Consider the following 24,697-nt stretch of genomic DNA (forward strand, 5'->3'; position numbering starts at 1 on the left):
ATGAAATGAAGGATGCTTTATCTGACACATGGCTAATGAGTTAGCTTATTGTGCTAAAAAAAAAAAAAGTTGGTTAATTGAAAGTGCCTGCAACTTGCCTTTGCATAACTCAGGAAGCTTTCTCCTAGTGTCAGGCAGTTAATTACAATAGTGAGAAACTGAACAAAGTCAGTTTTGTGACATAGGCTTGGCTTGATGATATAATTAAGAACATAAGAACAAGCCAGCTGGATCAGACCAGAGTCCATCTAGTCCAGCTCTCTGCTACTCGCAGTGGCCCACCAGGTGCCTTTGGGAGCTCACATGCAGGACGTGAGAGCAATGGCCTTCTGCGGCTGTTGCTCCTGAGCACCTGGTCTGTTAAGGCCTTTGCAATCTGAGATCAAGGAGGATCAAGATTGGTAGCCATAGATCGACTTCTCCTCCATCAATCTGTCCAAGCCCCTTTTAAAGCTATCCAGGTTAGTGGCCATCACCACCTCCTGTGGCAGCATCTTCCAAACACCAATCACACGTTGTGTGAAGAAGTGTTTCCTTTTATTAGTCCTAATTCTTCCCCCCAGCATTTTCAATGGATGCCCCCTGGTTCTAGTATTGTGAGAAAGAGAGAAAAAATTGCAGTGAAATACTCTCTTTTCTGTGTGCATTTTATCTTACGACATATTGGGAATGTCTTGAAATAGACCAGCCATAAGTGTATTTGATACCTAAGTTATTAGTGTATTTGATACCATCAGTGTATTTGATACCTAAGTTATTAGTGCACACTCTCTCTTTTAAATGTAAATATAAAAAAGAGCCAGCATAGTGTAGTGGTAAAGTGTTGGACTCACACCTGGGAAAGGAGCCACAAAGGTTGGGCTGGAAACCAGGTTCAAATCCACGTTTGTGCCATGGAAACCATGAGCTGTGGGTTCTTATCTGGAGAATTCAGATTAGCCTGTGCACTCCAACACAAGCCAGCTGGGTGACCTTGGGTTAGTCACAGTTCTTTGGAGCTCCCTCAGTCCCTCTACTTCACAGGGTGTTTGTTGTGAGGGGGAAGGGAAAGGAGTTTGGAAGCCCCTTTGAGTCTCCTTACAGGAGAGAAAGCGGGGATATAAATCCAACTCTTCTTCTTCTTAGAGAATAATTAATTAGGTGTGATTCATAAGAACATAAGAATGAGCCTGCTGGATCAGACCAGAGTACATCTAGTCCAGCACTCTGCTACTCGCAGTGGCCCACCAGGTGCCTTTGGGAGCTCACATGCAGGATGTGAAAGCAACGGCTTGCTGCTGCTGCTGCTCCCGAGCACCTGGTCTGCTAAGGCATTTGCAATCAGAGATCAAGGAGGATCAAGATTGGTAGCCATTCAGTTCAAAAGTTGCTTAGGATCCAACTACGTGTCTTCACATATTGCAGTTTTTAGACAGAAGTGATGGAGAATTTCTCTCTCTTTCAGAAAAGAAAGATGTGACGCAAAGTTTAGAAAATTATACCTCCAAATGTCCTGGGACCATGGAATTCATTACCCTTCCAGACGGCTTGAAGCTTCCACCTGTTCCATTCACGAAACTACCCATTGTAAGGTAAGTCAGTAGTTCAAGAAGCTGCATTTACAACTCACAGACGTCTGAATAAACGGCAGCCAGCCATATTATACCCACCAGGTTTTCGGGATATGCACCTGGAAGGGTAACATGTTCCTCATGACCAATGTGCAGTCCTCCTGCATATCACCACAGTAGTAGTGTTTTTCAGATCTCCAGAATACCAGAGCCTGTTATCTCGTAAGCAGTTGCTGTGCTGATATAACCCTTGCTTAAATGGCAGTTGATATTGCATTTTATTTCTTAACAGTCCATCTCTGCCAGTTCAATAACTCCCAGACAGGCAGCCCCGTCTAAGGGACCGGTCCCGCCACTCCCTTACCTGCTTTCCGGCGGCACAGGAAGGCTGAAAACCTGGTAAAGCCTCTTTGGGAGCAGCAGTGGCGTAGGAGGTTAAGAGCTCATGTATCTAATCTGGAGGAATTAAGCCCACCCTGTTTGTTGTGAGGGGGGAAGGGCAAGGAGATTGTATGCCCCTTTGAGTCTCCTGCAGGAGAGAAAGGAGGGATATAAATCCAAACTCTTCTCTTCTTCCTCTTGCCACTGAGAAGCCGCTGTTCGGCTCCATAGACATACACTACTCTTTTTGGTGGTGTAAGTCTAAGGCCCCACCTGCTGGCATAATGCAGTGAATGGCTAGGGGGAAAATTGACCGACCTGCCCCTCCTACACCGGCAGTAGTGGCAGGGTTTCTGGAACGCTGAGTCACTCCTTGCGCCGCTTCTCAGCACTGTGGAGGGCTGTAACGGCCACACACCGGCAGAATTGCCCCTCTGCCAGGGTAAGTGCCACGAGGAGGGTAAATATGTCGGCACAGCCGTGCACTGCTCACCCCCTCCCTTTGTATGGGGCTGTTAGTTGACTCCTACAACCCACTTAAACTGAAAAAGCCAAAAAAAAGTTGAATGAAAAGTATGTATGCATCCTTAAAAAGGCAGCCATATATACACTTTAATAAGCAAATAATCTCACGTCAGTAAAATTCATAAAAATGCTAATTGTTAGAATAGAACAAATTACCATAGAATAAATTTATAAATAGTGTGTTTGTCTACATATCACACCTATTTTGTGTTAGTGAACCTCTCATAAAAATTGCTGAAATAACCTTTGATTCTTTGTTTTATTTTAAATGTATTAGTGCTTTTAATGTCATTGACTTTGTGAGATTATTTATTCATGATTATGTATAATTGCTTTTAAAGAATGGATATACCCATTTCTTCCCAACAGGCTTTGCCCCGTTTCACTCATTCGACATCCCAGTTTGCTTTGCTGATGCACCAGTGGTTACTTTGAACTGGTCCATAATGCTTCGGGTCCATTCAACGGTTTATTTTAAGAATGCTGATTTAATGTACTTTGCCTATTAATGATTCTTATTGCAGCAACATTTTAAGATGGGTCATTAAGATGTTTCTGTTGGTAACACATACAGATCATATTTTATATTCACAAAGAGTTCTAAATTACTGTAAATAGTATTGCTGCACATATTTGGCCTCTTTTTTTAGAACCTGGATTTGGCATTCTTTAAAAAGAAATGTCTGTTTGCAACCATCTGGTAAACTGCTAGGAAGGAGTTTTTGGTGGCAATTGCTGCCATGGTTTGCTTAGTTCAGTCTGAAGCACAGGTTGCTGTATTGAAATAGAGTACCCAGAAGGCATTTCTTTGTTGACCTGAGCAATGGAAAAGGCCAAGGCTTCTAACTGTATAGCAAGCCTGGTTACTCTAAGGGCACTTTCGCACAGGCAAATTAATGCACTTTCAATCCACTTTCAATGCGAAATAGCAAAATCCACTTGCAAACAATTGTTAAAGTGCATTGAAAGTAAATTGAAATTGCATTATTCTGCATGTGCAAAAGTGCCCCAAGAGCATGTTAATGCTGACTAATAACAGGGACATACATTGCTCACTCTAGTTCCCTTGTGTGACTTAGGATCTGTAGTAGTTGTAAATGGTTAGCTCTCTGCTATAGAAGAGCAAGATTCAATTGCAGTAGCACCATAAATACCAACAAGGTTTTTGGGATATCAGTCTTAAAGGGTCGAAACTCCCTTCAACAGATACGTGGAAACTTCATTGGTCTTTAAGGGGTTACTGAATGCAAAACCTACCCAGCCCTGCCAGATCTGGCGCAGAAGGGCATTGACTTTCGAAACCTTATTCCCTGGAAATCTTGCTGGTCTTCAAGGCATTAGTGGACTTGAATTTTGTCCAGTCCCCAGCAGGACTTCCTGGAGGGCAATTTAGTAGCGATTTCTAATATTTCCTTGCAGCTTACCTTGTTTCTTTCTTTTCACTGCATCAATCATTTTAATTCTCTCTGCTAAGTGACAATTTGCTTATAGAGTTTAACAAGCCTGTATTAAAAATGGTCTTGCTGTTCATCATTTTAACAGATCTGTCAAGCTCTTAAACCTCCCCGTCAGCCTTCGACCGCAAAAAATGAAAAGCTTGCTGGGCCAGAACATGTCAACCAAGAGTCCCTTCATATATTCTCCAATCATTGCTCACAATCGCGGAGAGGAGAGAAGCAAAAAAATAGGTGCGAATATGATTTCTGATCCTTACTGTGTTTTAAAATGCGCCCCACTTCTGCATGCGGTATGCCACCGCCACTTGCTGGCAGGCTGGCTTTTATTCTGCAAATTGAATCAAATGGCTATTGCCAGTTTTTGGATCAATAGGCTATTTCCTCCTCTTGATTATAAAACTGACTAGACAACTTGGCACAAATGTCTTGCATCCATCTTGGCTTTGTTTCAACTTCCCAGTGTGTTAGGTTAGTGCTGTCTTTTTAAAGGGCACAAGTAGCCTAAAGTTTTTTTTTTCGTGGAAATAATTCAAGATGACTACAAGAACATCACATTCTTTCCCCCCTCCTCTTTCATACCTGAATTCGTACCTGTCCGGACGCGAGCCCCAGCGCGGCGCCCAGACTTGTTCCGCGGCCGCACGAGCCTGCGGCCCTGTTCGCGGCAGGGGAAGAGGCGACTCGCTGCCAAGCTGATCCGCCGCCACCCAGCCCCGATGGGAAGCCTCCGCCCCGACACGGCGATTCACTGGCACCTGGACCGGACGCCATGTCGATACATCGACCTACCAATCCTTCAGCCGGGCGATCAGCCGATCCGTCGCCACAGACGCATCAGGCCGAGGGACTGCGGGGGCGGGGCTCTGAGCCCGGCTGGGCTCGCCCAGTCTCAGCTGAGCCTGATCAGGGGAGACGACAGCTGGGACGAGGCAGGGAGATGAGGGGAGGAAGGGGATATAAGGGGGTGGGAAAGGAGGCTCAGGGGCATTGTCTGAGGGAAGAGGGTGGAGGAGAGAGCTGTGTAGAGGCAGGGAAAGAGGAGGGTGTAGCCCAGGAGGGCAGGGACTGGTATCCCAGTGGTGCTGGGGAACTCCTGCTGGGTCCCGACCCTGTGAAGATGCAACAGGGGAGGGAGAGTGGGGAGCCCAGTAGGCGGGATAGCCCTCGCTCTGTGAGGCAACGGGGCAGGGGAGGAGAAAAGGTGTCAGGGTACGCCTAGCGCTGAGGCACCCTGTGGGCGAGGTTATTTAAGATCTCGGCTGGGGAGGAAAACCCCCAGGTAAAGGGAGGAGGGACGGCACACTCGCCCTAGGGGGATGGGCGGTCAGGGTAGGCGCCACAGTACCTTATTTAAAGCCTGGGAACTGTGATGAGAACGACAGGCTCCAGGTCACCCAACACGCTTCATGACAAGCTTGCCATCCAGATTCCGCCGTGAATTCCTGATCCGTACCTTACTGAAAGCCTGGGAACCCGTGTCATTCAGATTCGTGCTCCCACCGTTACATCACACTAGATCTGCAAAAATAAGAATGCTGGCAAACGTTATAGTAGATTTATAGTTTTTGAAATAGTTTGTGTACATTTTCTCACCAAACTTCACACCAGCTCTGCAGTGAAGGCCACCATTATTATTCCAATATTGAAAACTAGCGCTGTGCCTGCTTGTCCCAGTTGCAATATTTTACAGTTGTTTGAACACTGAATGGTGCCCCAGGTGTGCCTTCCTCCAGGTGGGGTCCTGGAATTGCAACTGTTTCCCATACTACCAAGATCACTTCCTGTGGAGAAAAGGGCTCCTTTGGAGAGTGGGCTCTGTGGCATTATACTCTGCCCTCCCTTACTGCCACCATGGCTTCCTGTTCTAAAACTCGGGGGTGGGGGTGGTTCCGTGTAGGCCGGGGTGTTCTGATTCCTTTCGTGTTCCGTGCTGGAACTCCTTCAATCATCTTGAATCGGGTGGCCAATTTTGAGGTGCCTAGCTTCATTTTCTGTGGGATTATGTCCACCAAAGTTGTATGACCAATGGATCCTTTTATTAGTATAGGTGAGGGGTTCAGTCCTGTTTGGCCTTACATCAGCTGGTAACTGAGAAGAAGAAGAAGAGTTTGGATTTGTATCCCCCCTTTCTCTCCTGCAGGAGACTCAAAGGGGCTGACAATCTCCTTGCCCTCCCCCCCCACAACAAACACCCTGTGAGATAGGTGGGGCTGAGAGAGCTCCGAGAAGCTGTGACTAGCCCAAGGTCACCCAGCTGGCGTTTGTGGGAGTGCACAGGCTAATCTGAATTCCCCAGATAAGCCTCCACAGCTCAGGCTGCAGAGCAGGGAATCAAACCCGGTTCCTCCAGATTAGATACACGAGCTCCCAACCTCCTACGCCACTGCTGTGGGTTTCACTTCAATCACCACCACAGCCGTTATCCTCCTAGGTGACATTTAGTGAAGCAGCATGGTGTAGCGGTTAAGAGCGGTGGCCTCTAATCTGGAGAACCAGGTTTGATTCCCTGCTCCTCCACCTGAGCGGTGGATTCTTATCTGGTGAACTGGATTGGCTTTCCCTCTCCTATAAGCCTGCTGGGTGACCTTGGGTCGGTCACAGTTTGTTCACAACTCTCTCAACCCCACCTACCTCACACGGTGTCTGTTGTGGGAAGGGAAATGAGTTTGTAAGCTGCCTTGAGTCTCCTTACAGGAAAGAAAGGCATGGTATAAATCCAAACTCTAGGGCCGTGGTGGCGAACCTTTGGCACTCCAGATGTTATGGACTACAATTCCCATCAACCCCTGCCAGCATGGCCAATTGGCCATGCTGGCAGGGGCTGATGGGAATTGTAGTCCATAACATCTGGAGTGCCAAAGGTTCGCCACCACGGCTCTAGGGGATTGGTGTCAAACTCGCGGCCCTCCAGATGTTATGGACTACAGTTCCCATCACCCCCGGAAGGGGATGATGGGAACTGTAGTCCATAACATCTGGAGTGCCAAAGGTTCGCCACTATGGCTCTAGGGTATAGGTGTCAAACTCGCGGCCCTCCAGATGTTATGGACTACAGTTCCCATCATCCCCTGCCAGCATCATGCTGGAAGGGGATGATGGGAACTGTAGTCCATAACATCTGGAGGGCCACGAGTTTGACACCTGTGCTCTAGGGTTACCATCCTCCTGGTGGGGCTTGGGGGCTTTCTCCTGAAATTACAACTCTTCTCCAGACTTCAAAGATCAGGAGAAAACAGCAGTGTTGAAGGATGGACTCCAGGGCATTATATCCTGCTGAGGCCCCTCTCCAAACTCCACCCCTAGTGTGGTGTAGTGGTCAAGAGCAGGTGCACTCTAATCTGGAGAACCGGGTTTGATTCCCCACTCTGCTACTTGAGCTGTGGAGGCTTATCTGGGGAGCCAGATTAGCTTCTGCACTCCCACACGTGCCATCTGGGTGGCCTTGGGCTAGTCACAGTTTTTCCAAGCTCTCTCAGCCCCACCTACCTCACAAGTGTTCGTTGTGAGGGTGGGGGGAGGGGAAGGGAAAGGAGATTGTAAGCAGCCTTGCGTTCCTTTCTTACAGGAAAGAAAGGCATGGTATACATCCAAACTCCTCATCTTCTGAGTTGGTGATTCCACTGAAACTCCCAAGTTTGGAGTTTTTTTTGGACTTATATCCCCCCTTTCTCTCCTGCAGGAGACTCAGAGGGGCTGACAATCTCCTTGCCCTTCCCCCCTCACAACAAACACCCCAGTAGGTGGGGGCTGAGAGAGTTCCGAGAAGCTGTGACTCGCCTTCATGAAGGTCAACCCAGCTGGCGCAGTGTGGGAGTGCTACAGGCCTAATCTGAATTCCCCAGATAAGCCTCCACAGCTCAGGCGGCAGAGCGGGGAATCAAACCTGGTTCCTCCAGATTAGATACATGAGCTCTTAACCTCCTACGCCACTGCTGCTCATCCTCTCAAGTCACCAGCTGTCTTGTTTATGTCATGCCTTATATTGTTTTTTCCCCTCACACTCTTTTCTAATTTGGTAATGCTAGTCCTGTGGCATTGATTATATTAGATGTCTTGGGCTGTCCAACTGCATCGTTGTATGTTTTTCCAATCCACCTTGAGTTTCAGCGAGAACGGCAGCTATAAATAAATAAATGCGTCCCAAGGCCAGATATTACTGAAAGGTCAGAAAAGGGAAACCACTTTTGAACGTATCCCTTGGGATTGCGTTGAGAAAGACAGCAACACGCTTAACGCTTCATAAGGGTTTGATAGCGGCAGCGGAGGTTGCACCCTGGCCTCTTCAGTGCAAGTCTGATTTCCCTCCTTCAAGATTTCCCTCCTTGGAGATAGTTCAAGCTTTGTGTGTAATTACCTAAGAACACAAGAAGCAGTCTGCTGGATTGGATGAATGGTCCATCTGGCCCGCCATCTTGTTTCATATTAGGGCCATCCAGTTACCATAGAGGGCCAACAAAGTGGGCATAGAAGCCAAGGCCAAGTTCTGATGTTGCCTCCTGGCACTGGTATTCTGACATCTGACTGCCTCTTACTGTGGAGGTTCCCATTAATCATCATGGCTAATAGACCTTGATGGACCCCCTCATCCATGAATCCTTCCACCTCTGAGTTCCTACTTGCCTGGGCTTCTGTAATATCCTGGAGCACCTTCCTTATGAGGAGAGGCTGCAGCGTTTGGGACTCTTTAGTTTGGAGAGGAGACATCTGAGGGGGGATATGATTGAAGTTCTATAAAGGCATGAAGTGCATGGGGTTAGAAAATGTTGACAGAGAGAAATTTTTCTCTCTTTCTCACAATACTAGAACCAGGGGGCATTCATTGAAAATGCTGGGGGGAAGAATTAGGACTAATAAAAGGAAACACTTCTTCACGCAATGTGTGATTGGTGTTTGGAATATGCTGCCACAGGAGGTGGTGATGGCCACTAACCTGGATAGCTTTAAAAGGGGCTTGGACAGATTTATGTGGAGGAGAAGTCCATTTATCTTGATCCTCTTTGATCTCAGATTGCAAATGCCTTAACAGTCCAGGTGCTCGGGAGCAACAGCAGCAGAAGGCCATTGCTTTCACATCCTGCATGTGAGCTCCCAAAAGCACCTGGTGGGCCACTACGAGTAGGAGAGAGCTGGACTAGATGGACTCTGGTCTGATCCAGCAGGCTTGTTCTTATGTTCTTATGTTCTTATCCTCTCCTTTCACAGGCTAACCTATCTGAATATGCTATAGAAGCTACCAAGCCCCACAGGATTTCCAAATTGCCGATTAGAGGCAGGCAAAACTGAATTTCGATGCAAAGTATTTTCATTCGATGCAAGGCATTTTCATTCTGGTGGTCAGTGCTGTGATCTGGCGCTGCGTGGCCCCCTCACACACGTTGCTGCTTTTCTCTGAGTTTCCTGGGACACAATCTAAATTTTAGATCAACAGCCATGATTCACCTCAGAATGAACCTTGGATTAGGGTACATGACCAGCAAACACAAGCAATCTACGGGCCTCTCAGATATGCAGGTGTCCGCAGGTGACCTCCCCCAGCCCTGAAGCATCAAAAGGCTCACATATACTTCACTGTTGTAGGGGTGTGCCGGCAAGTCTTCGTAAACAAACAGCATGTGCTGTGATTGAGGGAATGTAGAAGTTTTAGGCAGTAAGCTGTGCACGTTGGGATGCTTGCTGTTCTTTGTGAAAAGTTTCCCGACGGCAGAAAGACTTGTGCATGCTCAAAAGTGTTGCTTTTTTGCCTTTGGAGATATTTGAATGGGCTTTTTGGGGGGTGGGGGGGAGAAAGAGACTGATTTGAGGATGTTAATCGCAAGATTGGGATTTAGAAGTTAGAGATAAGACGTCTGTGCCAAAATGCGTAATCATACAAAACAGGCCTATTTTAGTTTCGAGTTCTACGCTTTTCTCTTCTTTTGTGAAACTAATCTTCTGTTTATCATTTTTAATGCAGATTTTCAGTGGGTCCAGGGGGACGTTTGTGAAGTTCAGTTGATGGTATACAATCCAATGCCTTTTGAACTTCGTGTAGAAAACATGGTAAGTTTTTACATCCTTGGTCAGTGGGAATCATGGTTAGGTTTAAATGTGGTTAAGATTATTGTCAGTGTAATGTTTCACTACTGCTGGGATGGAATAAGGGAATTTGCAGCAGGGACTGATTGTGCTGCAGCGGAGGAGGAATTCAAAATTCAACTAAACAACTACTAGCTAACTAGTTCAACAAATTGCTAATGAGCTGACATTCTCGTTGAATCATAGGGTTGGAAGGGACCTCAAGGGTCATTAAGTCCAACCCCCTGCAATGCAGGAAACACACTATCAAAGCACTCCTGACAGCTGGCCATCCAGCCTCTGTTTAAAAACCTCCAAAGAAGGAGACTGCACCACACTCCAAGGTAGTGCATTCCGCTGCCGAACAGCCCTTGCTGTCAGGAAGTTTTTCCTGATGTTTTTGGGGTGGAATCCTCTTTTTTTCTCTTCATGTTGAGACTCCAGTGATGCCTGGTCCTAGTCTGTGGAGTAGCAGAAAACAAGCTTGCTCCCTCACCAACATGACATCCCCTCAAATATCTAAACATGGCTCTCATGTCACCTCTTAACCTTCTCTTCACCGAACTAAACGTCTCCAGCTCCCTAAGTATCTCCTTATAGGGCCATGGCGGCGAACCTTTGGCACTCCAGATGTTATGGACTACAATTCCCATCAGCCCCTGCCAATTGGCCATGCTGGTAGGGGCTGATGGGAATTGTAGTCCATATCATCTGGAAGTGCCAAAGGTTCGCCACTACTGTTATAGGGCATGGATTCCAGACCTATTACCATTTTGGTTGCCCTCCTTGAGATTTTCACAGATTCCTTAAAGCAGGGGTTTCCAATTCTGGCCCACCAGATGTTCATGGACTACGATTCTCATCAGCCCCTTCCAGCATGGCGATTGGGAATCATAGTCCATGAACATCTGGAGGACCAGAGTTGAACATCCCTTCCTCAAAAGGAGCCATTAATCTTCCTTGTTGTATTTCATATTTTATTTTAGAAAGAGTTTGTTTATGTTGTTTTACATCCACCTTTCTCACAAAGACTCCAGGTGAATTACATATAGTGAATCAATACCATCACAAAAATGGGATATTCAGTAGCCAATCCATTAAGCTTCTAGAAATCTGGAGCCATCAGAACAGAGGCGTAGCATGAATATTCAGGTGACACATTAAGGGGTACAGAAATTACATAAATAGGATCTTACTTGCAATAAGCTAATACAAGAGAAAGAGATACAGAATAGATATAGTAGAGGTTTTATTTTCTTTCTTTTTTTTTTAGTGGGCCACTGTGTGTGATTACAGCACAAACGCAACAGGGAGATGCTTAATCCTGAGCTATGCAGAGAGCAGAATTGGTTAATAAACCGGGCTTTGCCCCATAAACCTTTATGGCTAAGGTCTGTGTTGTGCCTGGAAGTTATCTAGCTGTGATTATCGTCTTGAGAGTTACCCTGAGCTAAAAGTTAATTTCTTCTCTGTCAAATAGCATGTGAATAATTAGACTGGCTTTCTTTGCTGCCAGTTTAGTTGTGCTAGCTTCATTGCGCCTTGTCAAATGTTAAAGCCACGGAATGTGCTGATATATTTCGTGCATGCTTTGGAGAGGGAGTCCTTGGCCGTCAAATATGCTGGTCAAACTGTTCGGGACGATGTGATGGGCAGCGTGGTCTCTTCTGGGCAGATGGATGCTTTCGGAGGGAGCAAATTCACTTGGTGGCAGTAGTATGACCTTGGCCCCTTGCAGGACTGAAGGTGCTGAAGGACCAGCATTGCTGTTTGAAGTTCCAGGGTTGGGAAAAGGGCCCTGAGTGTTTTCTGTCAGCTGCAGCAACTCTTCCCCCTCCTCGGACGCAGAAATCCATTTCTCTGTAAGTGTAGTGGTTGAGAACAGGTGGACTCTCCTTTGGAGAACTGGGTTCGATTCCCCACTCCTCCACACGAGTGATGGACTCTTTATATGGTGAACCAGGTTTGTTTCCAAACCCCTTCACAAGAAGCCTGCTGGGTGACCTTGGCCATGTCACAGTTTTTCTCTCAGGGCGATTCCGCACACGAGTAAAATAGGTTCGACCCAGTTCCCTGAGAAGGGTACTAACCTAGGTCGAAGCCATTGTTGTTCCCCACTGCAACCAGCTTGATCCCAGCGCAGCGGAGGGAATCATCCTGTGCCTCTTTGCTGCTCCGTTCCGATTGGCTACTGTTCTACGGCCATGTTCCGTCTATCCCCACACACGTTATAAAAAAAACTGCCACAGGAGTGGAGGGACGAAGGTGGCGTTTTTTGATTGGCCAGCTGTACACATGCCCGAAACATTCAGCTGTGATTGGCTGAATGGGGGACTCCTGGCACCAGAGCTTCCGCACTTTACTGGAATCGAGCTGAGTTCGGGCGTGGTTCCCTGAAAAAGTAGTCGTTCCCAACTGGAGTCAGAAATTTGACTGTTACACGGGGCGAAGTTGGTACAAAACCACGTTGATCCCAGTGGTTGTGCGGAGCACTTAGGTTGAACGCAGCTCGAACTTAGGTCGATAACGCAAGTGCGGAATCGACCTCAGTTAACTTATTGAAATTGATGTGCTTTTAATCTTCTGTTTTATTGATATTGTGTTTATATATTTGGGTGCTGTGTGGTTTCCGGGCTGTATGGCCGTGTTCTAGCAGCATTCTCTCCTGACGTTTTGCCTGCATCTGTGGCTGGCATCTTCAGAGATCCTCTGAAGATGCCAGCCACAGATGCAGGCGAAACGTCAGGAGAGAATGCTGCTAGAACACGGCCATACAGCCCGGAAACCACACAGTACCCAAGTGATTCCGGCCGTGAAAGCCTTCGACAATACATTGTTTATATATTGTTGGAAACTGCCCTCCTCAAGGGGAAGGGGGGGCTATAAATATAATAAACAAACAAACCAAACTGTTCCCTCAGAACTTTCTCAGCCCCGCCTACCTCACAAGGTGTCCTTTGTGGGGAGAGGAAGGGAAAGGAGCTTGTAAACCCCCTTGAGACTCCTTACAGTAGGGAAAAGCAGGGTATAAATCCAAACTCTTCTTTTTCTTCTGTGTTTCCTCACAGTTAGATCACTGTAACTGCTGTGCATGATGTTGCCCTTGGAAAAAAAACCCGAATAGCAACAGGCTCTGAATTGTGCAGTCTGAATATTGTGAGGCTCTGGCTGACAGGAATGCTGCGTAAAACAGCTGCATTGATTGTTCTGATCTGGATGCCCGAGCTAGGCCCGATCTCAGCAACTAAGCAGGGTTGTTTCTGGTTAGTACTTGGACGGAAGACCATGCAGGAAGTCCAGGGTCACTACACAGATTCAGGCAATGCCCAGCCACCTCTGTTTGTCTCTTGTCTTACCCAGGGTGAAGCATGTATGGCCCTTTCTCAAGTGCTTTCCCCAACCTGGTTTCAAGGTCTTAGGTCTGTGAATGCACAGATGCATCTTGGGAACAATCCTGGGAAATAAGAAAGAAAATTCTAGTAGGAGCAGCAGTGGCGTAGTGGTTAAGAGCTTGTGTATCTAATCTGGAGGAACCGGGTTAGAGTCTCTACTCTGCCGCCTGAGCTGTGGAGGCTTATCTGGGGAATTCAGATTAGCCTGTACACTCCCACACATGCCAGCTGGGTGACCTTGGGCTAGTCACAGCTTCTCGGAGCTCTCTCAGCCCCACCTACCTCACAGGGTGTTTGTTGTGAGGGAGGAAGGGCAAGGAGATTGTAAGCCCCTTTGAGTCTCCTGCAGGAGAGAAAGGAAGGATATAAATCCAAACTCTTCTTCTTCTTCTAGTAGTAAGTTCAGTTGTTCCTTACAAAAAGGGGAGAGAGAGAGAGGCAAGGAAGAGAGGCAGATTTTTTAAAAATGCATTCATTCACATTGGATTGTATCCAACCAGCTTTTCTGCTGGCAAAAAAGGAAGGAGAGTACTATTGCCACAACTCTTAATTTATCAATCACATTCAAACTTTCCAAACACCTGAATAATTAAAATCTTTTTTAAGTGTGTGCTGTCATAGATCAGATGACAGCTGGCTTGCTTTCTTCTTCTGTTTTCTGTATCAATCATGTTTATGCTGCCAGTTTCATTCAGCTGAATCTAATATTTGTGCATTTGTCTTCCTTCCGTCTCAGGGCCTTCTGACAACTGGAGTTGAGTTCGAATCTCTCCCTGCAGCTCTCTCTCTCCCGGCGGAGTCTGGCCTCTACCCTGTGACACTTGTGGGTGTTCCTCAGTCAGCAGGGCAGATCACCATCAACGGTAAACATGGCTTTTGCTGTTCTCTTAACTTTCCTGAAGAGCTGAATCACACTGGAAGGAAACAATGTAAAAAGCTTTCACAGGGTCTCTCCGAGGACAGACATATAATAAAGATGCCACCTCTACTTTCCCCTCCCTGGCTCTTTCTGGATACACTTTACAGCTTCAGGCATTAAGACAAAGCAAGATTTTAAGACAGCAGGTATATGTGTGAAATTGTTTTTAAAGCAAAAGTATTTACACTAAAAGATTCTTCATTGAAAGGATTTTCAAAAGATCCATTTTGATGGTTAAGAACTTTCACTCAGATAATTCAAGCTTCTGCCATGTAAGTTCTCTAGAAAAACACATGCAAAGAAAACAAGTTTAAATGTATGACTGCTCTTTATGAGCATACAGCCCCCCCCCCCACCGAAAACCCAAACCTTAAATTGTAACCACATCCATAAGTATTTTACACAGCTGCTGGTGGCTTTGTACAGTTTGTACACAGTTGGCTTTGTACAGATCTTGTGCATTTCCTGTCCTTTTCGCTGTCTGTAGTTAGAGAATTCTCCCTAACGATGGTTTTCTTCACTGTGATTTTCTGGCCGGCCACTGGAAGGTCCTGAAAAGGAGAAAAAAAAGTAGCAATAAATTGCCCACCATGCCATTTCATTCGCAGTTGTTAAAAGTGTACCTAGTATTCCTTCAAGTGAGACTGTGCAAATTGATTTCGGCGATAAAATATTGAGCTAAACTAACTGCCGATTTAATTTACATTAAAAGGCTTCTTTTATCTAAAAAAAAAATCCCGCTCTTCTCTGAAGCTATTAAATATCAATGAAAAGGATAATAACAAGAGGCTCGTGTTTTTTCTCTCTCACTGAGAAGGATTACTTTTAATTTTGTTTTGTTTTCCAGTCAGTCAGTCATGAGTCTGGCGCCAGAGCCCAGTCCTTTTTGTTGGGGCTGTTGAAGGAGGGAAGGTGCTTGTGTGTCTATATATATATATGGCCATTCACATAGATGCCTTCAACTCTGGGCTTTCAGGGACTTGAGCCTTTGATATGCAGATTGCAGAACAATGGTGTGGCATTTCCCCCCCTTGAGAGCCTGAGCCCATTGTTCTGAAAAGGTTAGCTTTTTATGAAGTACAAATTAATAGATTGAAATGACTTTTCTGTCTTGCCTCCAAAGACTGCAGTAAAAAAATGCTTGGCAAGTCAAAATAAAATACTTCGGGTATGTACATTGGTGAGTCTTAATCTGACTGCTAAGATCTTTGGTAATTAAGATGCCTGATTATGTTTCCCTCATGACTAGTCCATGTGAAAGGCAGGTGGATTTGGGGGAGGGGTGTCAAAGAGTGTGAGAAGATTGACTAGATAACAGCAGGGAAAAAGAATGAAAGATATTGTGAAGGGAAGGCTTGGGGTTCTAATAGGGCAGTGATGGCGAACCTATGGCACGGGTGCCAGAGGTGGCACTCAGAGCCCTCTCTGTGGGCATGAGCAAACAGAGTGCACCCCCCCCACACACACACACATCTAGGCTAGCCTGGGTCGCTGGGCTCAATTATTAGCATTAAACCTAAGGCCTAGTTTTGGGGAAGTAGTGCAGGTAACCCTGTTAAGCGCTGTTAAACTAAAGCACGATCCTTTACCTGGGAGTAAGCTCGGTTGCTGGCAGTGGGGCTTGCTTCTGAGTAAACCCTCCTAGGGTTGTGATTCACCTGTTGGAAGAGTTGCTCGGTTGCTTCAAAGCAAAGCCATCGACTACCACCAAGCTTACTCCTGAGTAACGCACGCCTCTGAGTCAACCATTTTTTCTAAACGAAACCTTAGTATTCAGGTTAAATTGCCGTGTTGGCACTTTGCGATAAATAAGTGGGTTTTGGGTTGCAATTTGGGCACTCGGTCTTGGAAAGGTTCGCCATCGCTGTAATAGGGAGAGTTATACTGAAGCCATGGAGAAATGCAGCCCGCATATATGTATGTGTGTGTGTGTGTGTGTTAGAATCCAGAGAATCCAGGGGTTCAAAGTGGGGTTCCATGGTAGGAATCAGGAGCTGTATAAGTACACTGAGGAGGAAGCGTGTAGCAAACACTGAAGAGGAAGCTTATAGGGTTAGGGCAAACATGGGCCACAGCAAGAGAAGGGGGGGATTTTTTTTTAACATCATAGCTGCCAATCTTGAAGATTATATGGTGGAGGTAGGCTTTTATTTATTTTATTTTTACATTTTTATCCCGCCCAGTTCCCCACAGGGGTCAGGGGGGCGCACAACCAAAAAAATAATGCAGCAAACAATAAAATGTGAAACAGTTCATTCGATATACCACCTAACTCCCAAATCACAGATCCCACAACTACAAAAACCAAAATACAACGAACTAACATAGAGTCTGCTCCACCCCTACAGCATAACCCTCCCCAAACGGGCCCACAATAGGCGGCGCCCTTGTGCTGCTGGTGGAACTCCTGTTGTAGCTGCCAGACCCCACCCCCTGCAGGTGTTTCCAGTGCGGTGGGTGGGGAAGGACTCTTCCATCCCATGGGCAGCAGGCGGCAGCTCGCCAGGCAAGCCAGCGGAGAAGCTGTGTCCCAGGCAGGGCTGAACAAGCTGACTGCCTTGGGCTGCTGGCAAAACTCCCGTTGTATCTGCCAGACTCCACCCCCTGCAGGTGTTTCCAATGGGGAGGGCGGGGAAGAAGAAGAGTTGGATTTACAGCCCCCCTCCATTCTCTCCTGTAAGGAGACTCAAAGGGCTTACAAACTCCTTTCCCTTCCCCCTCCTCCACAGCAAACACCCTGTGAGGTAGGTGGGGCTGAGAGAGCTCCGAAGACCTGTGACTAGCCCAAGGTCACCCAGCTGGCATGCGTTGCACAAGCTTATTAATGCATCAGTGGCGTAATGGTCAAGAGCAGGTGCATTCTAATCTGGAGGAACCGGGTTTGATTCCCTGCTCTGCCGCTTGAGCTGTGGAGGTTTATCTGGGGAATTCAGATTAGCCTGTACACTCCCACACACGCCAGCTGGGTGGGCTAGTCACAGCTTCTCGGAGCTCTCTCAGCCCCACCCACCTCACAGGGTGCTTGTTGTGAGGGGGGAAAGGCAAGGAGATTGTGAGCCCCTTTGAGTATCCTACAAGAGAGAAAGGGGGGATATAAATCCAAACTCCTCCTGCTCCTGCTCCTCCTCCTGCTCCTCCTCCTGCTCCTCCTCCTCCTCCTCCTCCTCCTCCTTCTTCTTCTATTTAATGGAACACCATGTGATCTATGAAAGCTCATATTGAAATACATGTTGGCAGTCTTAAGATCCTAGCTTTTTTTCTTTTATCCGCTGATGTTTTCAAAATGTGAAATCACAGCTATGCTTTGAGTGTTCAAAGCTGCTGGGACCCGACAAACACATCAGTGCATAGATACATGCTAATGATAAGACGAGACCCAAATTAGTCTTCAGTGTGTTGGCCATGGAATCTTGGGAGATGCAGAATCTCGTCTCTCTCAATGGCAGGTTATCATACTTCAGTCTTTGGAGTCTTCAGTGACTGCCTTCTGGATAAACTGCCCGGAATAAAAACGAATGGCTGCGCCGTGGAAGTCATTCCAGCTTTGCCTAGATTGCAGATTAGCACCTCGTTGCCCAGGTAAGAAAACTGGAAACAAGATCCAGGTAGGAAGCCCTTCTCAATGTGTTGTTGAAGGCTTTCACGGCCGGAATCACTTGGGTGCTGTGTGGTTTCCGGGCTGTATAGCCGTGTTCTAGCAGCATTCTCTCCTGACGTTTCGCCTGCATCTGTGGCTGGCATCTTCAGAGGATCCTCTGAAGATGCCAGCCACAGATGCAGGCGAAACGTCAGGAGAGAATGCTGCTAGAACACGGCCATACAGCCCGGAAACCACACAGCACCCAAGCCCTTCTCAGTTTGCAGTAGAAGAGTAAGATTTGAGTCCAACAGGTTTTCCGGGGCATAAGCTTTCAAAATTCAAAACCCCCTTTGTCAGGAATCTTGCCTTGTTTTCTTTTGGGGTGGTGGTGGTGGTGGTTAAGAATCGATGGGTTTCTAAGGAAATGACATCTGTTGGCCGCCCTCAGTTCTGCATGTCAAGTCACTATTGAGAGACAGATGTAGCTGCCCTATATTGAATCAGACCATCAGTCCGTTATATCGGTATTGCCTATTCAGACTGGCAGCAGCTGCCCAGAGTTTCAGGCCGAGGTCTTTCACATCACCTCTTTCCTGACCCTTTTTAACTGGCGATGCCAGGGATTGAACTTGGCACCTTCTGCAGGCCAAGCAGATGCTCTACCACTGAGCCACGGCCCCTCCCCAAGGCCATGAAGGCCAGCTGTGTAAGACCTCTGTGTAGCACTCTGGATTCTGCTCATAGGCAGGAATGATGTGTAAAGCGAATTCAGCTGTGTTCTGTGTTTGGGGGTTAAGAAGAGTAGGGCTCTGTCATGCTAATTGACCTCATTTGTATCTCTCCTATTTATAAGGTGACCAGATGGTCACCTTTGTGATCCGGGACGGGGGGAGGGGGCTGCGTGCGCACGTGCACATGCGCGCACAACCGCAGGAGCGCGCTGCCTTCTGGGACTTGCCGTTTGCCGCCCTGTCAGAGGCCGGCAAATGGCAAGCCCCAGAAGGCCGTGAGCTCCTGTGGCCGCGCGGGTGGGAGGCTGCCGCACTGCCTTGTGCCCCAGAAGGCAGTGCGGCAGCCTCCCAAAAATCGGGACAATTTGAAGAACCCACGGGACGTGGGACAAATTGTTTAAAGGCGGGACTGTCCCGCCAAAAGCGGGACGTCTGGTCAGCCTACTATTTAGCCTCAATGCTGACAGCTTCATTGGCCGGTTTCCTAACTGTGGTTGACATAGTGGGAGGCTGGGATCCAGAATAGTTAGAAGCTGGTTTCAAACTCCTAGGTTTTAAAAACATGCTTGTGGGGAATATTTCTACACTGAAGATTTGTCTCCCCCATCCCTGGAAAATAAATGAATTTGAGGGACTGTGGCTCAGTGGTAGAGAATCTGCTTAGCATGCAGAAGCCCCCAGGGTTGATCTCTGGCGTTTCCAGTTTAAAGAAAGAAGCAGTTAGTGATGTAAAATACCATTTTCTGCCTGGAGAGCTTCTACCAGTCTGATTAGACCAGGGATATCCAACTCTAGTGCATCAGATGTTCATGGACTACAATTCCCATCAGCCCCTGCTGGCTTGGACAATTGTCCATGCCAGCAGGGGTTGATGGGAATTGTAGTCCATGAACATCTGTAGCATCAGAGTTGGACACCCCTGGAGTCAACAGTACTTGACTCATTGAAAATGCTGGGGGGAAGAATTAGGACTAATAAAAGGAAACACTTCTTCACACAACGTGTGATTGGTGTTTGGAATATGCTGCCACAGGAAGTGGTGATGGCCACTAACCTGGATAGCTTTAAAAAGGGCTTGGACAGATTTATGGAGGAGAAGTCGATCTATGGCTACCAATCTTGATCCTCCTTGATCTGAGATTGCAACTGCCTTAGCAGACCAGGTGCTCAGGAGCAGCAGCAGCAGAAGGCCATTGCTTTCACATCCTACCTGTGAGCTCCCAAAGGCACCTGGTGGGCCACTGCGAGTAGCAGAGAGCTGGACTAGATGGACTCTGGTCTGATCCAGCAGGCTAGTTCTTATGTTCTTACTGACCTGTATGGATTGAGGGTCTGATTCAGAAAAGGCAAATTCATATGTTCAAGATTTCATTGTATTTTCCTCCAGTAAGACATTGTTGTACCCTGAATGTCTATTTAGGATTTTGGTTTTGGAAGCGGATGATCTTCAAATGCTGCTTCCTGATGCTACACTCAGCTCATAATAGATCAGAAGATACTGGAGGTGGAGATCAGGAGTGAGCAAGGTGTGACGCACCAAGAGTGAGAATGTAGCCTTTCATGTGTTAGCAATGTTGGATGCAGTATTCACTTGAATTTTACTCACGTCTGTAAAGGTCTGCTCATACGCTGCAGCCTTCCTCGGGGGATGAAATCACCACCAACGTGTCGGTGCAGCTCTACAACGGAGAGACCCAACAACTCGTGATTAAGTTGGAAAATATTGGAACAGAACCTTTGGAGAAGCTGGAGGTGACATCAAAAATGGTCAACATGAAAGGTATGATCATGGCCTTAATGTGATTGCATAAAGAAAACGAAATGATAAAGTATACTGAATATCACATAAACAGATATGCGGATTGCCGTTCGCATGGAGTTTTACAAAGTTTCACACAGGGAAATAAATACTATGATACTTTGTGTCCAATGCAGACCAGTGCTGATAATTTGATATTCAAAGTCTTTGTCCAATTCTGTCTGGACAGATGAAGTTGCCTCATACAGGGTCAGATTTTGGGTTTACTGAGGTCGGTGTTGTCTGCTCAGACTGGCCGCTCTCCAGTATTTCAGATTGAGTTCTTTCACATCACCAACTACCTTAACCTTTTAAATGGAGATAGAAAGTTATTCTGTTTAGATTTTTGTTCCGTTAAAACCTAGCAAGTTCCCCCCAATAAAGTGTTTTCTTCTTAGAAGAATCAGTCTTTCTGATTCACTTTTCTCTCTTAAGGGACTGTTTTTCCTTAAAAGCGAATAATGTAGTGACAGTTGAGAAAAATAAAACTTTAATGGCTTTTTCCCCCCTCCATGTTGTTTCCTGTTAAGAAATCACTTCCATTTCATTTGGCCTGTCAGAACATATAGTCAGTGCTTGAAATGGTTTTTATAATTTTGTAGTTTTAGATCGTACGTTACAGGTAACCACATTTCTCCAAAGAGTTCCACTGATTTTTTTTGGCATTAAATTGTTAACTGTAGTCTAAATATGTATTTACCTTTTCAAATCAGTATTCCTATTAATCGTCAGTGAAGGCAATGGGAATTAAATTAATAGCCTCTCATGCTGCTTTTACCCACAATTGTTAGTGTTGAAAGAGCTATGTAACCAGTTCTTTAAACTCAAGAAAGCTGTGTTTATTTACAGTGTTTACTGTATGGGTTTCCAGATAGATCAAGGTGACACACAACTTGTCAATCATACTTAAAACTAACTTCCACAATTCAAAAAAATCTTGTTAAAATTTCACTATAGAATTACTAAAGGAATGTAGTGATATTTGTGGATATAAAGTAAATCTTCACAAAAAAGGTATCTAAGACTGGTAGGTGCTACTCTCTATGAATCTCAGAATAAAGGTGGAAATGGACCAGCTTGTGAATTCACAGCAATACCTGAATGGGCAAATGCAATAAGGTGGCCAGCTGGAGCGTACAACAAAATATGTTTTATGATGTGAAACTGAGAAATGTGATGAATCTTTGGCTCTTTCCGCACGGGCGGAACAGAGTGCCTCCCTGGGGAGGGGTTCGCACGGCCGCCGCCGCATTGCAGTAGCGCCGACTTCTCCACCCCAGAGCGGCGCGAAGACGCTGCTTCTGAACCTCGCTCCCTGAGCGAGGTTTTTTGGAAGCAGCGTCTTCCAACAAGGCAGTGGCAGGAAGGCGCCATTCCCCCTCGTCTCCTGGCGCAGTGGCATAGTGGCTAAGAGCAGTGGCTAAGAGCAGGTGCACTCTGATCTGGAGGAACTGGGTTTGATTCCCAGCTTTGCCGCTTGAGTTGTAGAGGCTTATCTGAGGAATTCAGATTAGCCTGTACACTCCCACACACGCCAGCTGGGTGACCTTGGGCTAGTCACAGCTTCTCGGAGCTCTCTCAGCCCCACCTACCTCACAGGGTGTTTGTTGTGAGGGGGGAAGGGCACGGAGATTGTAAGCCCCTTTGAGTCTCCTACAAGAGAGAAAGGGGGGATATAAATCCAAACTCCTCCTCTTCTTCTCCTCCTTCTCCTTCTCCTTCTCCTCCTTCTCCTCTTCTTCCTCTTCTTCCTCTTCTTCCTCTTCTTCCTCTTCCTCTTCCTCTTCCTCTTCTTCTTCTTCTTCTTCTTCTTCTTCTTCTTCTTGCGCATCACAGAGGCCAGGGGGTGACTCCAGAGCCACCGTTCCAGCCTGCGGGGGGTTGTCCCCTGGCCTCTGCAACACGCCGGAGACGAGGGACAGCGACAGGGATGGCGCAGCCTGTGCGAAGGCTGTGCCACCACCTGCACTCCTACCGGGACCGTCCGTTTATGCCGGCGCTCCCCTGCTCGCACCCGTGTGGAAAAGGCCTTAGTTTTAAACGAAGTAGAGTCCCATTTTATTACAAGAGAACTCAGTCAAAATCAGTCTTTTCTGGATTATGGCCAATGTTTTTTTAAAAACAACAACAACAGTCATTAGACCAGAAATATTTCATTGTCTTTGTTTCGTCACCTTCTGAAAACAAGACATCAGCATCCGGTCTATATTTTGATATATTTGTGTCATGGGGAAACGTTTCTTGGAAATATGCTCGTATTTTATTTCTGATAACAAAGGGAATATTTGACTATGTTCTCGTAATAAATAATTCATCCCTAGCCAGCGCTTACAGGAAAGATCAATTCTGTTGTGCCAGTTTTAGATTAAAAATGTATATTTGTTTTTATTTGAACAAAACCACTTGTACAACCAGCGATTTGAGCAAGTTGGGAAAAAAGGTCTAGCTGTTTAGTAGAACTGTTTGCCCGTCGGCTGGTCTGATGATATAAAGTCCAGCTTTGTTAGATGCTTAATTTTTAAAAATTACTTCTAAGAGTTTTCTTGCTCTGGTTAACATGAAGTGGGGGAAAATTTAATTGGGATTAATGTATTGTCGAAGGCTTTCACGGGCAGATTCAACTGGTTCTGGTGGGTTTTCCGGGCTGTGTGGCCGTGGTCTGGTGGATCTTGTTCCTAACGTTTCGCCTGCATCTGTGACTGGCATCTTCAGAGGTGTATCACAGAGGGAAGTCTGGACACAGTGTGTAACAGAGTTCCTTCTGTGGTACACCTCTGAAGAAGCCAGCCACAGATGCAGGCGAAACGATAGGAACAAGATCTATCAGACCATGGCCACACAGCCCGGAAACCCACAACTAATTGGGATTACTTTTTTTTTTTGGTATCAGTATACTTTTTTCCCCTTGGTGGCTCCACCCCACTAACAACCTTTGAAATTTTTATTGTTATATCTATGTTGTGAGCTGCTCTGAACCTACTTCAGCAGGACAGAGATATTAAATCAAATAAATGATGATAATAATAATAATAACAGCCCTGATGCCATTACTCTTGCCTCCAATTGCTCGTTTTATGGGACATGGGCATAAATTCTACATTCCTAGAGTGCTTGTAATATCCACCTTGTCTCCTTCCTGTCCCTGATTGTTACAGTTGCCAAAATCTTTTTTCCCTGGGAGAAAATAACCAACCAGGGCACCAATAGGGTGGATTTAATCAGTATTCTGCTCTCTGGGAATTTGTGATTATTTGCTACCACGTTGCTGTCAATGTAACCAAGTTCTGGGGTCATTGCCATGCTCTGTGGAAGCATTTTTGTTCCGGTTGAATTAAACGACTGCAGAATACTTGTAATACCCACTTTGCCTCCTTCTGGTCCCTGACTGTTACGAAGCATACACTGCAGCTATAGCATACTCAAGCAGTTATCCCTGTCAGATACAGTCTGCATTCGTTATGCGACCGCCAAATAGATAAAACCCACAGTCGAGCCCAACGGAGAATCATTGAAACGGTACCTTTTACACTGTGATGGGATTTTTCTAATGATGTCTTCTGGGTTAGATAGACCTACATTCATTCATTCATTCATTCATTCATTCATTCATTCATTCATTCATTCATTCATTCATTCATTCATTCATTCATTCATTCATTCATTCATTCATTCATTCATTCATTCATTCATTCATTCATTCATATTTTAAACTGCCCATCCCCGAACTGCTCTGGGCGGTGTACAGCAGGCCTGCAACAACAATACATAGTAACATTAAACACAGCAGGCTAAAAACAACATTTTACACAATAATAACTAAGTTAATTTAAAACGATTTCCAAATCTATAACCATAAAAGCACAGCAGCAACAATATTATATTATATGGCGCCCGATCCCAAGGTCGGGAGGGGACAGTGCTGATTAGATAGCATATCAGGCATGCCAATGATGGTGTGGCACGCAGCAGGGGCATCCTAGAGGGGGAATCCGTGGCTGGCCTCAACCAAAGGCCCGGTGGAACAAAACTGTTTTACAGGCCCGCACCTCTGATGGAATTCACCAAGATCCCGCAGGGTCCGCACCTCTGATTTAATTTCCTGCTCCTCCACATGAGTGGTGGAGGACTCTAATCTGCTGAATCGGGTTTGTTTCCCCATCCCTACACACAAACTCTGTTTGTTGACCTTGTATTAGTCACACATCTCTCCAGACTTGCTCAGCCCCACCTGCCTTACAAAGTATCTATTGTGAGAGAGGAAGGGAAAGTGACTGGCTATAAGCTGCTTTGAGACCCCTTAAAGGTTGACA

General features: G+C 46.3%; 1 protein-coding gene across 1 annotated transcript in view; it reads left to right on the forward strand.

The window, feature by feature from the left end:
- TRAPPC9 (trafficking protein particle complex subunit 9) overlaps positions 1–24,697 on the forward strand; it is a 159,241-nt gene that overhangs the window by 36,179 nt on the left and 98,365 nt on the right. Inside the window, exons 10-15 of the mRNA XM_048508558.1 lie at positions 1,445–1,571; positions 3,999–4,144; positions 9,867–9,952; positions 14,096–14,222; positions 17,725–17,857; positions 20,206–20,369. Coding sequence (XP_048364515.1) covers positions 1,445–1,571; positions 3,999–4,144; positions 9,867–9,952; positions 14,096–14,222; positions 17,725–17,857; positions 20,206–20,369 — 783 coding nt within the window. The remainder of the gene's footprint in view (positions 1–1,444; positions 1,572–3,998; positions 4,145–9,866; positions 9,953–14,095; positions 14,223–17,724; positions 17,858–20,205; positions 20,370–24,697) is intronic.

This window comes from Sphaerodactylus townsendi, linkage group LG09 (genome assembly GCF_021028975.2).
Source record: "Sphaerodactylus townsendi isolate TG3544 linkage group LG09, MPM_Stown_v2.3, whole genome shotgun sequence".
Taxonomy (NCBI): Eukaryota; Metazoa; Chordata; class Lepidosauria; order Squamata; family Sphaerodactylidae; genus Sphaerodactylus; species Sphaerodactylus townsendi.